At 29.7% G+C, this 15,922-nt stretch overlaps 1 protein-coding gene across 1 annotated transcript; it reads right to left on the bottom strand.

Moving 5' to 3' along the window:
• Positions 1 to 7,395: 7,395 nt before the first annotated feature.
• LOC130979506 (glycosyltransferase BC10) lies at positions 7,396 to 12,509 on the bottom strand. The gene is made up of 11 exons (XM_057902962.1): positions 11,884 to 12,509; positions 10,548 to 10,661; positions 10,091 to 10,191; positions 9,838 to 9,909; positions 9,586 to 9,667; positions 9,422 to 9,502; positions 9,114 to 9,152; positions 8,905 to 8,970; positions 8,604 to 8,753; positions 7,917 to 8,045; positions 7,396 to 7,757 (listed from the first exon to the last, which is right to left on the bottom strand). The coding sequence occupies exons 1-11, from the start codon at positions 12,139 to 12,141 to the stop codon at positions 7,734 to 7,736; spliced, it is 1,116 nt and encodes a 371-aa protein (XP_057758945.1). The 5' UTR covers positions 12,142 to 12,509; the 3' UTR covers positions 7,396 to 7,733.
• Positions 12,510 to 15,922: the final 3,413 nt, after the last annotated feature.

Consider the following 15,922-nt stretch of genomic DNA (forward strand, 5'->3'; position numbering starts at 1 on the left):
TCCGAGGTGTGGTGATGTTGAAGAATCAATCATGCAGATGCTTAGAGATTGTACTCTAGCTAAAGAGATATGGAGATTTCTACTTTTTTAAAATAGTGATCCAGAGTTCTTCGACTTATCTATTCAGGATTGGTTTATTAGTAACTTGACAAAGGATAAAGAGTAAGTCATATGTTTCGGTGTTACAATCTCATCTCTTTGGTATAACCGCAACAAATAGGTCTTTGAAGGAGCTTATTCACATCCAATAACTATCTATGAGTTGGTTAATATAAGAACACAGGAGATCCTCAATGTAATGAAGAAATTTAAAATTACAAAAAAGAGTCAAGAGTGTCTTATTAGATGGATACCTCCTCCGAAGCAATTTATTAAGCTCAACACAGATGGATTCTTTTATACACATAACTATAATACAATATGTGGAGGCTTGTTCCGAGATTATTTGGGTAGGTTCATCTCGGTTTTCTCTTGCAACCTTGGAAGTTGTTCAATTATGCATGCAGAATTATGAGATATTATTAAAGGGTTTCAAATAGCTATCATTAAAGGGATGTAATATATTGTCATTGAGTCTTATTTACTTGTGGTTATAAAGTTTTGTAAAGAAGGATGTCTTTCCATTCATCCTTGTAGTATTTTGATGGAAGATATTAAAATTTTGTCAAAAAAAATTCATAATATGAGATGGAGCCATTTGCTTAAAGAAGCTAATTATGCAGCAGACTATCTAGTCAAAAAAAGGACAAAATTTTTTCCTTGAATTACACATTTTAAACTCCTTTCTTTCTTATCTTATGTCAACTTTATCTTTAATTTGTTTGGATATCTCAAATAGAGAGGATCTTAATTTTTTTTTGTTTTTGTTTTTTTTTGGTTTATGATCCCGTTGATTCACAAAAAAAGACAAGTACACAAGTAAATTACTTGCCGGCAAGAAAAATAAAAAAAAAAGCAAGGGAGAGATAGGGAAAAAGTGATTAAGAATAGTCATTTCGCTTCATAAATAATGAATATAAATTTTTGTTTATTTTTTTTTTCGGGTCGAAAACGCAGGCTGCTGATAAAAAATAAAAAAGACTAATTCTATGGTATCTATGAGTTTTTGTTTAAATGTTGCCTAATTTACTTTTTGTAGTAAATTTTGATTTTTTAAAAATTATTTATTTTTATATTTTTTAAATAAAATAATAACTTTTAACCCTTTTTAATAAATAGGCATCACATTATAGGCACCATAACATTTACCAATAAAAAAATATAATAGCATGAGATAAAAATAAATATTAAAGTGAGAAATACTAATAAAATTGTCTAAGTGAAAATGTTAAAAGAATAATTTATTTTTATTTTTCGGACAACTTATATAAGATAATTATTTATATTTAAATATTAAATTATTTTCTCATATATATGTACTAATTCTATGAAATATAAGCCTTAGCACAAATGCACAATAGCATGTATTTTTTTTTAAAGAGATCTTTTCTTTTTTTAGAAAATATATGTGGCTAATGTATAGTATTAATGGGTCCCAAAGACCGACATTTCGCACCGGTGATTGTTGCTTAGATTCATTTTTAATTTAATTTAATATCTAGCGACACGTGAGCGTTCATGAGTGAGTTGGACAATTTCCAATTCAGTGTTACTGCTTACGAATCAAGAAACATAAAAAAGGACAAATTAAAAAAATTCTCAAAAAGTTAAAATTACTTTTAAAAGTTTAAATAAATGTTTCTAAAAAGTTTAAAAATGTATTTTTTAAAATAGTAAATATTTTTATACTTGATAAACACTTAAGAATATCCAGATAATTATTTAGCAAAGGCATAAAAAATTAAAATAAAAATTTGATTTTTAAATTTATTTTTTATTATTAAAAATTTCATTATTCATATTTGAAGGAGATGAACATGTTTATTCATTCTCGAAACTTTTTTTTTTAAATAGATTTTTCACTTTCAAACAATGAAAGTATTTAAGAAAATAAATGAGAGTTGACTAATTTGTTATTGTGGGAAATAAGAAAAAACTTAATTGAGTCATATAATAATTTTATAAAGTTCTTAATTAAGTGAGTCCAAAATATCTATACAAATTACAAAGCAATCACAAAACTATGAATAAATAAATAATCCCTAATTTTTGCTAAGCATCTTACCAATCACCTAATAAAAATAGGTTCATCAATAAGAATCTGATAATTATTGTTAGGAATAATTTTAATTAAAATAGTTCCTGCATAGGAGACATTTGGAGCTAGTCTTTCAATGAAGCTTCCTAGTTTTCTGTTATTCATTCTTTGAACAAATCACACGTGTATCCATTAGACTTGGTCTTGTTTACTATCTTCAACTCTAAACTAATAAAAAGACACGTGGCTAATTGGCTATTATGATTTGTGCTTCTGAACACGAAAAGGGTTAGTTTGAAGCAGACAGGGTACGTTGAGAACCGTCATAGAATGGACACTATTAAAGTATTAATCTATAAGATAGCATTTAGAAGATATTGAAATGGAAACACGGAAAGATAAAGATTAAAAAATAAAGATTAAAATAAATTTTAATATTTTATTTGATTTAAAATAAATACAAAAATTAAAATAAGACTAATAATCAAATTACTCTTATTTTTAAAATGAAAATATTATAAAATCTCTAAAATATAACACTTGAAATTTTTAATTTTTTTTTACTTGTTTTTCCTCTTCTATCAAACGTGTTGACGTATGAGTTTATTATCAGAGAAGGTCATATTGCTATCAATATTATTTTTGGTGTTGCGTTCGTTTCCGATAAAAAAGGTTTGTCACAGTTTCTATGAAAATCTTCATCTCACCTTTTTCTGTCGCGTTTCCTTTTCGCGATCTGTGTCTCAATGCTATCGATCTCTATACCTCGCGATGGCTACGACGACGAGAACGATGTGGCAAACCTGTCATCGGCGATGTAGAGACTGTAGTTAAGAGGTCTTCGACACTTGTCCTGCATAAGAAAAGAGGAGAAACTAAGAATGTGGTTCCTACCAAGATGAACGTGCACGACAACGATGACGCAACAGTAGTGTGTGCTGGCGTATGAAAGATGCACGAATGAAAAGAAAAGTTGTCAAAAAGTTCTAATTTAATTTGCACAAAAGATAAATTTAGAATTAATTAATTTAAATGAGGGTATTTTAGTTAAAAAATATTAGTTAAATTTCAATTTTCGTCTCTAAAAATTTTAGTCTCCTATGTCTTTGTTATTTAGAGATAATGAAATTTTGTAGACGAAAATAAAATTTTAATACCAGTTTCTAAGTCAATAAACATAATATTGAATTCCAATTTTTCGGTCTCTACCTCAATACATCAAAACAAATATTACATAAATTAAAAATATTGACACAAATAAAGGATATAATACGATGCACAAATACATAAATTTTAATTTTTTTATAAGAGATGAAAAAATAACAACTTATTTTTTAAATAAATTATAATAATATTTTAATATTTTATTATGTTAAAATATAATTATATATTTAATTATTTTTAATAAATTTTAATTATATAAAATATTTAAAATATTTTTATGCGTTTATTATATATTATTTTTAAATTTATTTTAAAAATATAAATTAAAAATAAAATTAAATACAACTCATACGTTATATAGTATTTACATGTATTTAAATATGTCTAAAAAAATATTTTATTTTTTATTATGACCTAATTAAATATAAAAGATATATTTGTCAAATAAATATCGAATGAATATTGTATCTAAAATATATTTGATACATACAAATAATAATTTAAAAAAGTATCTATTTTTTATAACCCCTAATAATAAGAGTAAAAGATAATTCGAATAGGTTTTCAAAGTAACTTTTTTCTTTATTTTAACTTATAAAAAATTATACCATTAATATTTAATATTTAGTATAATTTTTAAAATTAGCCTATAATTTTTTAAAAAAGTTATTTAAATATTTATAAAATAAATTAAAAATAATTTTTTATAATAATTTTTTATAATAATTTTTTAATTATTTTTTTAAATAAATATTTTTAAAGTTAAGAAATTGCATATAAAATAGTTTATTTATAAATTATTTTTAAAAATATTTATTAAATTATTTATTCAAATGGGTCCTAAACAGATGAAATTTGAAAGAGTGATGCGGTTAATAAATGTGTTTACTGCTCAATTTGGATAACATAAAATATTGTTATTGTTATAGTCGGTGGAAAAGGTTAATTAATCTAATGACCCTAGCTAATTAAACATTAGTACTCCACAAACGGTGCAATTGAAGTCCTCGCCAATAACGTGTCTCCCTATCCTCATACATATTATCATTATTTTGGAGTGTAGCTTTAACCGCTTGGTTTTTAATGGCGGTCAAAGGGAATCGTTGGCATAAAGTGATGGACGGTGACCAACTATAAATAAGGACCAAACTTCTAGTCTTTCAAGGTGGGCCCCACGCTTTGTTACCGTCTGACCGACATCCACCTAGTAAGTAGTAACTACTCTCCACTTGGCTTCCATTCTTTTGATTTCAAAAGAAAATTGTAGAAACTTGTTTGGTTGAATTTTTAAATTTTTTTAAATATCTTTTTATTTAATAATTATATTTAAATACAATAATATAAAGGGCAATTTACGTAAATAAATAAAGTGGGAGAATTATTTACGTAAATGTGCAAATCTGTATGTTGTTACGATTTTGTGCAAAATGGATTTATATGTAAACCGTGGCAACCCACCACGGTTTCTAAACATGCATAAACCGTGGGAGGTCACCACGGATTAGGAGCAAATTTTTGTAGGAGGAAACCGTGGTAGGTCACCACGGTTTATGAAGGAAATTTGGCAAGCATAAACCGTGGGGAGTCACCACGGTTTATGAAGAAACTTGTTTGCACATAAAACCTTGTGGGTCACCACGGTTTATGTGTGGTAAATAATGGCCAGAAAACCTTGTTAATTTTATGTCCAAGAGACACAACTTATTTTTTATTTTTTATTATTCTTGTTAAATTTTTATAATAGAAAGAGTACAATAAAAAAAATCAGATAATACTAAGAAATGATTTTTATAGTGCTTAAAAAATTGATGTCTATTTACTAAAAAATAAAAAATTAATATTTCATTTAAGATGATGAAATTTAATAAATTTAAAATATTTAAAATTTGTTATGTAAAATAAATTAGAAAAAAATTAGACTCTAATAATAAACACCATGAAATTTTTGGATTTTTTCTATTATAAAATAACAAATATTTTTAAAAATAAATTACACTAACATTAATGTTTGGAATCTGTGTTTTTATTTTTTATTTTGAGTTTTTATGAAGTTTTCAAAATCTTCGGCGAACTTATAAAAACTACTCAAAAGTTCGTTTAAGCTTAAGTGACCTCTCTCATTATATACATCTTTATTTTTTCATTTATAAAATAAAGATTTATTACACTATAACATATTAATGAGTACAATAAAATAATTACTTGTTAATATTGGTATATTAATATTCATTAACATGCTTATTGATTAAATCTTTTATATAGATTTAATAAATTCACATATAAGTGTATATTGATACATTAGTATTTGTTAAATTTAAAATAAAAAATATTTATTATATTTTAAGAATATTAATGAGTACTCTAAAAATATTAATAAGTAATTATTTTATTATTTCATTAATATTTTTTATAGTATAATAAATATTTAAATATAGTGTAAAATGAAAAATAGGGATAAACATAATGAAAAATTAATTGATAATACATGTAAAAATTTTATAGTATATATTAGTCAATAATACATAAGAGAACGAAAAAATTTTATTATAAATATTCAATAGAAATAGATGATTTTTTTTCTTTATAAAATGTACTATAGTAGTGTATTTATTAGGCTGCCTTTGTTTTCAACAACAAAATAGGATAAGACACTGAAAATAGGACAGGACAAGACACTGATGAATAGAGACACAAAATTTTGTGTTCTTGTAATTCTGCTTGGTGATAAACTAGAACAAATTATGAAAATCTAATTTATTCTCATTTTTTTCATTAAAAAAATTTGAGATGAAAAATATAATAATAAAAAATAATTATAAAAAATAATTAAAAATAAGTTGTGTCTTTGGACTGGCCATTATTTACCACACATAAACCGTGGTGACCCACAAGGTTTTATGTGCAAACAAGTTTCTTCATAAACCGTGGTGACTCCCCACGGTTTATGCTTGCCAAATTTCCTTCATAAACCGTGGTGACCTACCACGGTTTCCTCCTACAAAAATTTGCTCCTAATCCGTGGTGACCTCCCACGGTTTATGCATATTTAGAAACCGTGCAGGGTTGCCACGGTTTACATATAAATCCATTTTGCACAAAATCGTAACAACATACAGATTTGCACATTTACGTAAATAATTCTCCCACTTTATTTATTTACGTAAATTGCCCTAATATAAAAATATTTATTTATTTATTATGTTAGAAATATTTTTTTATAAGTAAAAAAAATTAAAAAGAAATAAATTATAATTTTTAAAAAATATATTTTTTATTTTTCTAATCTTTTTGTTTTTATTACTTAAATTTTGTCAAATATATAAAAAAAATTAAAATATATATTTTCTATTAGTTTTTTAAATAATTTAATAATACCCAAACAAATACTAAATCTAATTAGAAGAATATTCTTTTTAACTAGTAATGTAATATTCTTGGTTCAAAGATCTCAGATTAGAAATGCTTATAGAATAAAATTAAATTAACAATTCTAACTAATCTTCCAAAGAATCAGGTGTGCTCATGAACCCTAATTTCAGGAACGGATGTCCAAACTCCAAACAAAGAAATGCATAATTTCATAAGACTGGACTTTTATTGGAATTTAAAAATAGCTCATCTAAGTAAAGGGATTAGAATTTAGAGTTTAAAGATTTAGGACCAAATTAAAATTGCTTAAGGGCCAATCTGAATAGATAGTATGAAATGGGTAAGCCTATCCCACATAGGCAAGGACAAAAAAGCCCACAAGCCCATTGCCCAAGTTCAACTGAATGGCCCAAAAAAGTGCCAAAATGTGTTTAGTCATGATAGTAGTTATACTAAAAAATAAGAGTAAATTTTACCAAAAAAAAAAAGAGTAAAATCCAAATTATTCCTAAAGAATTTTATTTAGGTTCTAAACAAATTTTTAATATTTTGGAAATTCTCTAGACAAATTATTCCTTCATAAAAAAAAAATTTATTTGTTTAATGCACATATGACGAATAATTTTTGAAGACAAAATAATAAATATTGATTAGAAATCAAATAATAGACTAATTTGAGTTATTAACTAAAAATAAAAAATAAAAGAGAAAACAACTATGTGGAATATGGAGGACCAAAATCATTAATTTCATGCAGGTATACATAACTCAATTTTCTCTTCACCCTTTTTTCATTTCACTATACTAATTACTAAGAGCATATCTCAAACATTGTACATCAACTCTGCCAATAAAAGAATGTAGTACAATATTTTCACACACAGCCACAATTTCTAAGGTATACAAAATTCATTGTACAATATGATCAGAATGGTCATCAATCATTTTCAGCTGCTTCTGCTTTATTTTCATTCCTCCACCTTATTTCTTTACCAAGTAATTTTTTTCTCCTTTGTGCTTCTACCAACCTCTGATATAATTATTATTGAGCCTTTTTGTTCTCTTAATTTAAGTATTCCAGAACAGACTGTCCAACGGAAAAAATATAAAATAAATTAAAATTAGCAAGAAGACTTGAAATATTCAAATACATACATTACAACATAAAATTAAGCTTCCCCTTGAAATTATATAGAAGCTCAGTATCAATTTTCAGGAAAAAAACTTGTAAAACAAATGTACTTACCATGTTAAGAAGCCGTATCGCAGCCGGCCGGGTAAATTTCCTCGCGAAAAGGAAGCAAGTGGATGGTTTAGCTTTGCTGCTGCACCATTCTCTTCGGTATTCAGTCTCATAATAAATATTATCTATTTCCTGCAAAAATAAAAAATATAAAAATATATATAACTTATACATATTTTCTTTCATCAAAGTTTAAGATACATGCACTTTTCCTTCTCATTATTCAGCAAATTCCTTCTGGCTAGCTCAAACATTGTAATTTTACTGCATATTCAGCTTGATTTCATAACCAACTATCGGTTCTTCTAGGAAGTGTTCTATCTTTTGCTGATCTGAACTAATGATGCAATAATAAAAGCAATTTCTCTCTAGAGATACCAGCTTCATTAGTTGAATAATATGAATTACAAGATTAAGATGTCATCTATCTTTAAGTCATCGATTTCCTTGCAGAAGAAGGCGAACCGAGTTTCCAGTGTAGCTTTGGAGTATGATTATATAACATGGTAGGCGAGTCACTTAAGCCTTTGATTCTATTTAGAGCCTCCATTTTAACTTTCCTAATATTATCATGCCTAGAATATAAGCTTGTTTTGGAAGAAAGAAAGTAGTCCTAGAATAAGAAATTTAAAGTTTACTGGTTTTATAAAAAGAAGTGATTTTGCAGTTGCAGCAAAGTGAAGGTCAAACCTTTATAAATTTTACAAGCATAGGTGTAGCATCCGAGAACTTGTAAGTCACCGGATGCCATCCCCGGCGTTCACGTTCCCTGGAGCTCGAAAGATCCCAGGAAGTATGTGTCAGTGATCTCCTTGTCAATTCTCCTTCTAGGTCTTTTTGCTGAACACGAACAAAATCTGAGTTAAAACTAACATAATGAACATATTCAAGTATTTGTAAATTTAAAAGTGGATGTGACAAAAACCAGCTTCAATTTTCGTCAGCCGAAGAGTTTGAAGGAGGAAAAAGAAAAAGACAAAAGGATCCTTACAGCCAATAATGTCTGGACATAGTGTTCATCTGGTATACAGTTATGCAACTTTGATGTGTCAGCAGGCTGCATGAAGAAGATAATTTTCATTAAATATTATCACTTCGGCAATAATCACCTCATTTTGCAATAAAATATTAAATTAATTCTAATATAGAACAAGAAAGAGAGAACACGAAGTAATTTTAGCAAGACAATAAAGCACTTACAATGTGTTGTTCCCTCCAAAATTCTGGTAGTGGCTTTTTCTGCATTATTGAATCCACAGGTCAGAGAAATGCATTTGATTGGCTTAAGAAAATTACCTTAAAGTTACACCCTGGATCCTGTATCTATCAGTCACACTTAACATAAAAAGAAAAACACTTTCAAAAACTTCCATTGGCAAATTAGGCCATGACCTCATTGATTTACAACTTTCATCTTGTAGAAGAATTTCGGGGTGAGATAAGAAATATGTTATGTGATACTCGCGACAACACACGCGTCAGAGACTATTAACCTTGTAATGAGTTACCTTGCAGTACTGTTGAAACATTGGCAAGACCGTTTCATCCTCCACTACAATCCTAGCATGCTTTCTTGTCAGAACAACCCACTGCAAGAGAATACATCATGTCAAGTATTTTAGGTTTCTAAATGAACTTTCATACTAAACTCGGCACTGTAATAGACCTTTACCTGAGATCCTTTCCTCCAGTTATGAACTGGGATAACAGGATGCATTTTTGGATTGTAACGGCCTTCTTTTGTGTCGGCAAAGCTGCTCACATTTAGATACATGTAAATAACAGAATAATATAAGATCATGCTACTAATTTAGACCAATTAAGAATGATAATCTAGAAAAAATCAATTGATAGTAGTGTTGGTGGATACATTCTTTTCTGGAAAGTAGACACACTGTGCAACAGCATAAGTACAGTTCCTCACCTGTCGACAAAACTAGTTGATGTTGACATGATGTAATCATAAGTGTAGCTGAAGTTGTACAAAGGTATACAGCTGAAAAAAGATCAATCAACTGAAATATAGTGAGGCTAGGCTCAAGAATTGAATAAAATCAGAACCTTTTCTTTCTATCAAATAATTAAGCAAACCGAAGTACAATGAAAAAAGGTGGTCATGCTTTGAAAATTGTATTAGAATTACAAGCTTATATCTGTTAACAAAATTAAACCCTCACCTATCTGAGAGAAAAACAAAACGGTCATTTAGAGGATCATCAAGTGCATGTCTAAGCAAAATGCGCTCGGCCTCTATCATGCTTGCTTCTCCCCAGTCTACCTGGAAATAGATTCACATGAACTAAATTATGATGAAGCTGAAAGATATAACAAGCATTGATTATAAGAATTGAATAATATAATTCAGAACAGAATGATTCAAAGTTCACTTTTAGACATTAATAAAAGCAAAAGATAGCCTAGAAGTTTCATAATGAAATCGGAAGAACAGGAGGTATTTAGAATTCAACTTTGAGCCAGCATGGAAGGCATATTTCCTAAAACTTAAACTTATAAAATATGCACTTGCACTGAAATGCAATTACATAAAACAGGTAACGACGTTTGAAATCGAGCAGTCTAAGTTTAACTGCTTAAAATAAAGAGAACTGCTGAAAATAAGGAGAGAATAGCAACCTGTGTGCTATCATTGACTTGACGATTCAAAAAATATGTAGATCTAGTTGTTGCCTGGTTGAACAGAAACCCCGGCCTCGAGTGGACAAAAATAGAGAATTTGCTATCACCCCCCTGAAGAAACAATGAAACAGTTTCTTTAGGTATTATTCACACCCTAAATAAGCATCCTCTCAAATGCAAATAATTAACTAGTATGTTCATCATTTGAGACTTTTTGAAGCATAAATAACAACACTTATACATGAATATGACTTTCCAAATAAATCACTTTTCTTGCTCAATTTAATGTCATAGAGAATGGAGTCATTGTCTATTTTTGGTGTTAACAGTACCACACATTTATAATATTGGCCTATTTCTGGAGAAAAAAGCTCTATTTTATAGTACCATGTCATACCAAGTAGACATGTTACACTACCATCAGTCAACAATTTTATTGTTTATCACCGGAGCATACATGGTAATGCAAACTCGCTTGAAACCAGCAAATTTCGGAGCACATGATTGCTAAATGACACAAATAATGATTGCCAAAGACACATTAATGGTAATCCAAATTTCCAAAACAACCACATTACCTTCCAAGAGCTAATCTACATTAATACATTCCCCCAACACCCCACACGCACGTGTGAGAGGTGTCTATCTAGATTACCATTGAATCATTGATCTTCCAAACATTCCATTGCATTATAACATTACCGGTAATTTAAAATGTGGTGATCTAGATTACCAGTAATCTTATTAAGCAATCTAAGAAACGCCTATAAAGATTAGACAAAGCTATAATTAACCATTGAAAGTTTAGACTAACTCCAAACTCGGCCTGCATTTACATAGCCAGTCGCAATCCCAGAAAAAACGAGGAGGGTTGTTAGGCCTGCAATAGCCAATGTAAAACTATATTGCATCCGAGTGCATGGCGACGATGCAATGACGTCTTTGGATCCATATAAGGTTATGTTAGGCCTGCGACTGCTAATATAAAACTTCGTCGTATCCCAATCAATGCATGGGCTCGATGCAATGATGTCTATCCATGTAGCTGACACACCTAGTGGGAAAAAGGTTTTGTCAAGGAACTTTATACATGCAGCAACCCACTTCGATCCGCAAAGGATTAGTCCTAGGCCTGCCGAACTGGGGATACCGTGGGAAACCAAAATAAAAGTAACTTTATTAAGTAAGTAGTTTAGACTAAGCTCCAATTGACGCACCCTCTCCTAGTCTTCTATTCATTTACACAGTCCACACACAAAAACACATAAAGACATAGACATAAACAATAATTATACATTCAAAACAAATAAAAAATAGAAAAAAGAGATTGTACCCGAAAGAATGCATCCCAAACCATCTCCAAAGGAAGCCTATTTCGTGCAATAAAGAGAAATGCAATCTTGGGGCTCTGAACATGAGGCTGAGAAACAAGGAATTGATGGTGATTCAATGGAACCAACCCAACAACATGAGTGTACCACCTTGTCTGCATAAACAACAACCCTCCAAAAAATATTCCCACAAACATCAAAGTCAAAACCTTCCTCCTCCATCTGTGCTGAGGTTTCTGCTGAACCACCTTCTTCTTCATATTCTAGCCTTAACAATAACAACACTCCCTTTTTCTCCTTCTTCTTCCTCACTTATACTGACCCACCATTTCCAACCAGTTCAGAAGCTAAATCAAACCATAAAAAACAAAACTTTTTGCCTCAAATCAATGAACCAAGTAGGAATCTATCTGGAACTGAAGATCCAACCAGATCCATGGCAAAACCAACATTCACAAATCCCCCCAAAATTTCCCTACCCCAGAAAGCAATACAAGTTCACAAAGAAGGGTTCAAGATTCTCGTGAGGTGTTAGAAAAAAGCATGTGATTTTTGGAGTTTAAACTATGAAAAACTGAGCTATGAAGATGAATAAGAGAGAGAGAGAGAGAGAGGGGGGGGGGGGGGGGGGGGGTTAGTGTGTCTGTTAAGTGAAGTGAAGTACTTTGGTTTCTAAGTTTTGGGAATGAAAATGTGTGAAGTGTGTGATGCTTGTCCTTCGCCTATATCTCAGTTGAGGTGTCGTAAAGTTGCAAGTTCTGTTCTTCTTTTTGTGTTTGCGTGAGAATAGGGGGAACTAAAACGATTAAACAAGTACTATGATTGGGATTTCCCATTTCAGATTCATTTGCTGAGGTTTGAGCTGTTTCAGCTGCCAAACTTCAAAAAATAATATTTAAAAAAAAATTCCTACATTCATATAAACATATATAAAAGTTAGGAAACATTTCAAGTGCACTCAGAGTACCGATGCACCAATTGTTTTAACCGTTGATCTAAATTATAAAAATATATGTAATATATATTAATTGAAATCAACTATTAAAATAACTGGTGCACTTAAAATATTTCCTAAAAGTTATGGCTGGTTACTTTCATAAGAATGATACTACAAATAATTAGATAATTTAATATATTTTACTGAATTATTTAACAGTTCATAATATTATCTTTATATAAAAAATTTTTATTGAAAGTAGTCAGCAAATTATAAAATATTTCTTGTCTTTGAGAATATGTATAATAAAATTTTATTCGTATATATTTTGGTGAATATAGTAAGAAGATAAATTCCTATACAAGCTTTCAAAAATAAAAGTTTCTAACTTTCTATACAAACTTCAACTAAATTAAAGTGAATTAGTCTGATAAGATAATTTATATATTAATAGCTAATTCAAAATTAAAATAAACATAAATGTTTTTTCTTATAGTTAGGAAGCAATTTTCTTGTGTGTTAAATTTACATATGGCTAGGTTGTAATAGCAATTAAGGTGGATTTTGTGGGTGGTGGATAAGTTGACTCATTAGAAGTGGATGTTAGAAAAGGGAATAACACCTAATGGAGGTTGTTTCTAACCAACTAATAAAAACAATGATAAGCAATTTGTTGGGACACGTTTGATCAAAATACAATGCCTACCCACATGATATGATTTGTGCCCATCATGAAAATTAAGAATAGAGTATTGGAACATGCAAATTATTCATAAAGTAGATTTGATGAAAGAAAATTTTAAGATGACTGAATTTGAAGGAGTAGGCTAAATCAGAAATTTGTCAAGGGTTTTGTTAAAGAAAGATGAAGACAATGTTGGAACTTGGTTTGAAATAAATAAACAACTCATAACTCCCATGATCCTTTTTTTTTTTTTTTTCAAAATGCACTTAAAACACTCCCACTCTTATAAAAACAATGATGAACGTGAATGTCCTATCATCCCTAATATAACATGGGGCATATAATAGTAGCCATATATAATAGGTGCAATATTTTCACTAAATAATGTGAGTTAGGTCAATAATATTTTATTATTATTTGATCTAAACTTCTATCTATAAATAGGTGTTATAGATCGCTTTTTAATTTCTATATGGAGGGCAAGTTTGAGTTGGACTCAGTTATGGAGGAGGGGGGAGCTTTACTTTTGTGTGGTGTCAGTAGAGAAAGAAATCGGACCGTGCGAGTAGGTGAGGAAACTCGGACCCTCCGATTTCTATGTCCAAAAGCAGACCATCTGAGTTGTGTATAGCCAAGCCACGCGTCGCTGAATGCTTGCTCCCCCACAAATGGTGCCCCTTTAACACAATCAAACCAAGTCATTGCTTACATGCGTACCAACCGAGTTCACTTTCCTTTCCTTCCCCACACAACACACACACTCCATCTTCTTCCTCCCTCAATGTTCTGAACTTCTGCTGTGCGAGGAAAAAAAGCTAAAATGTCAAGAAAATCAAAACCTAGAAATGTTGATCGTCCAGAACTTCACATTGTAAAATATTTGAGCTACCCTTATTATGTAAGTTTTTTTAAATCTTTTTTATTTTTTGCAAATTTTTAATATTTTTTTAAATTTAGTTATATTTATGGTTGTTAGGATATTTATGGTTGTTAAGAGTTGATCTGAAGAACATATATATGAATTAGTGTATAGATTTATTGATAGAAATTTAAAAATAAATATTTAAATAAAAAAGGTGTAAGTGTAGTAGTTCTATCTTGTTCAGAGTTGTTTGTAATATAATAAATTATAAAAAAAATTAGTTTTTAAAAAATTTTGGAATAATTTTAGAAGTTATGGTTAATTGTAGAAATTTAGGAATATATGTTTAAATAATAGTTAGAAATATATATATGTTTAAATGTAGTTAATTGCTGTTTAGATTCTTTTTTAATAACAGATTAGAAGTAAGAAAATTAATATTAGAATTTTTTTTAATAATATTAGAAATTATAGTTGTTAACTGTTGTAATTAAATTTCAAAATTTAGAAATATGTATTTAAATAATAGTTAGATAAGTGGGTTTAAATATAATTAATTCTTGTTTAGAAATTTTTTGAGTGTATGAATAGTTCGGTATTGAATAGGACTTGTTATGAATAGTTCAGTATTAAATAGGACTTGTTTATAAATTTTTGTAATAATTTTTATAATTAGAGTTAAGAAGTTAACTGTTATGTTTAATTTTAAGAATTTATGGTTATATGTTTAAATAATGGTTAGCAACATGTGTCTACGGGATTTAAAAGAACAGTCACAGTTGACTGATGAGAACAGTATACAGGTGTACGTTAAGTGCCACATCATGTTGTTGATCGGTATGATCTTGTTTGGAGACAAGTCTGGGACATCTATCCACTGGAAGTTTTTGCCTCTGCTGAGTGATTTTGCTAGTATTGGACAGTATAGCTGGGGATCAGCCTGCCTAGCACACCTGTACAGGAGTTTATGCAGGGCCTCACGTTTTGATTGTAAGGAAATCGATGGTCCGTTGACACTTCTACTGTGTTGGGCATGGATGCGCCTACCATATCTATCACCGGTTGTTAGGGAACCTCGCAGTTTTTCGCTTGCAAACAGGTTAGACTATCTTACATTTACTTGGTATCTTCATGTTTAGAAATCAATTGTGTTAATGAGATGCGTTATATTAGGTGGCGAAACTGGGAGCGTGGAGACCGAGTCTATAGATATCTTAAGCTTGCTCATTTTAGGAAGGCCTTGGATGAACTTCAGGAAGGCCAGGTGTATTTGAATTGACATTGTATGTGGGTCAGGTCTAGTGATTTACTTATTTGGATTTTAATTATTTGCTTGCTTTACTGTTACCAGTTTTTGTAGGTTGCATATTCTGTTGATCCTGTTGATCCGAACATAATTCCTGCTGACATCTACATGCATTCAGTGATTTGGAGTGCAATGGTTCCACTGGTATCTTTTGAGTGTATTGAATGGCATGCTACCGACAGGTTTAGACGTCAGTTCGGTTTCGTTCAGGGAGTTCCTCATCAGGAACGGAATCTAAACTGCACACACGG

The sequence above is a fragment of the Arachis stenosperma genome, chromosome 5 (assembly GCF_014773155.1).
Source record: "Arachis stenosperma cultivar V10309 chromosome 5, arast.V10309.gnm1.PFL2, whole genome shotgun sequence".
Classification (NCBI taxonomy): Eukaryota; Viridiplantae; Streptophyta; class Magnoliopsida; order Fabales; family Fabaceae; genus Arachis; species Arachis stenosperma.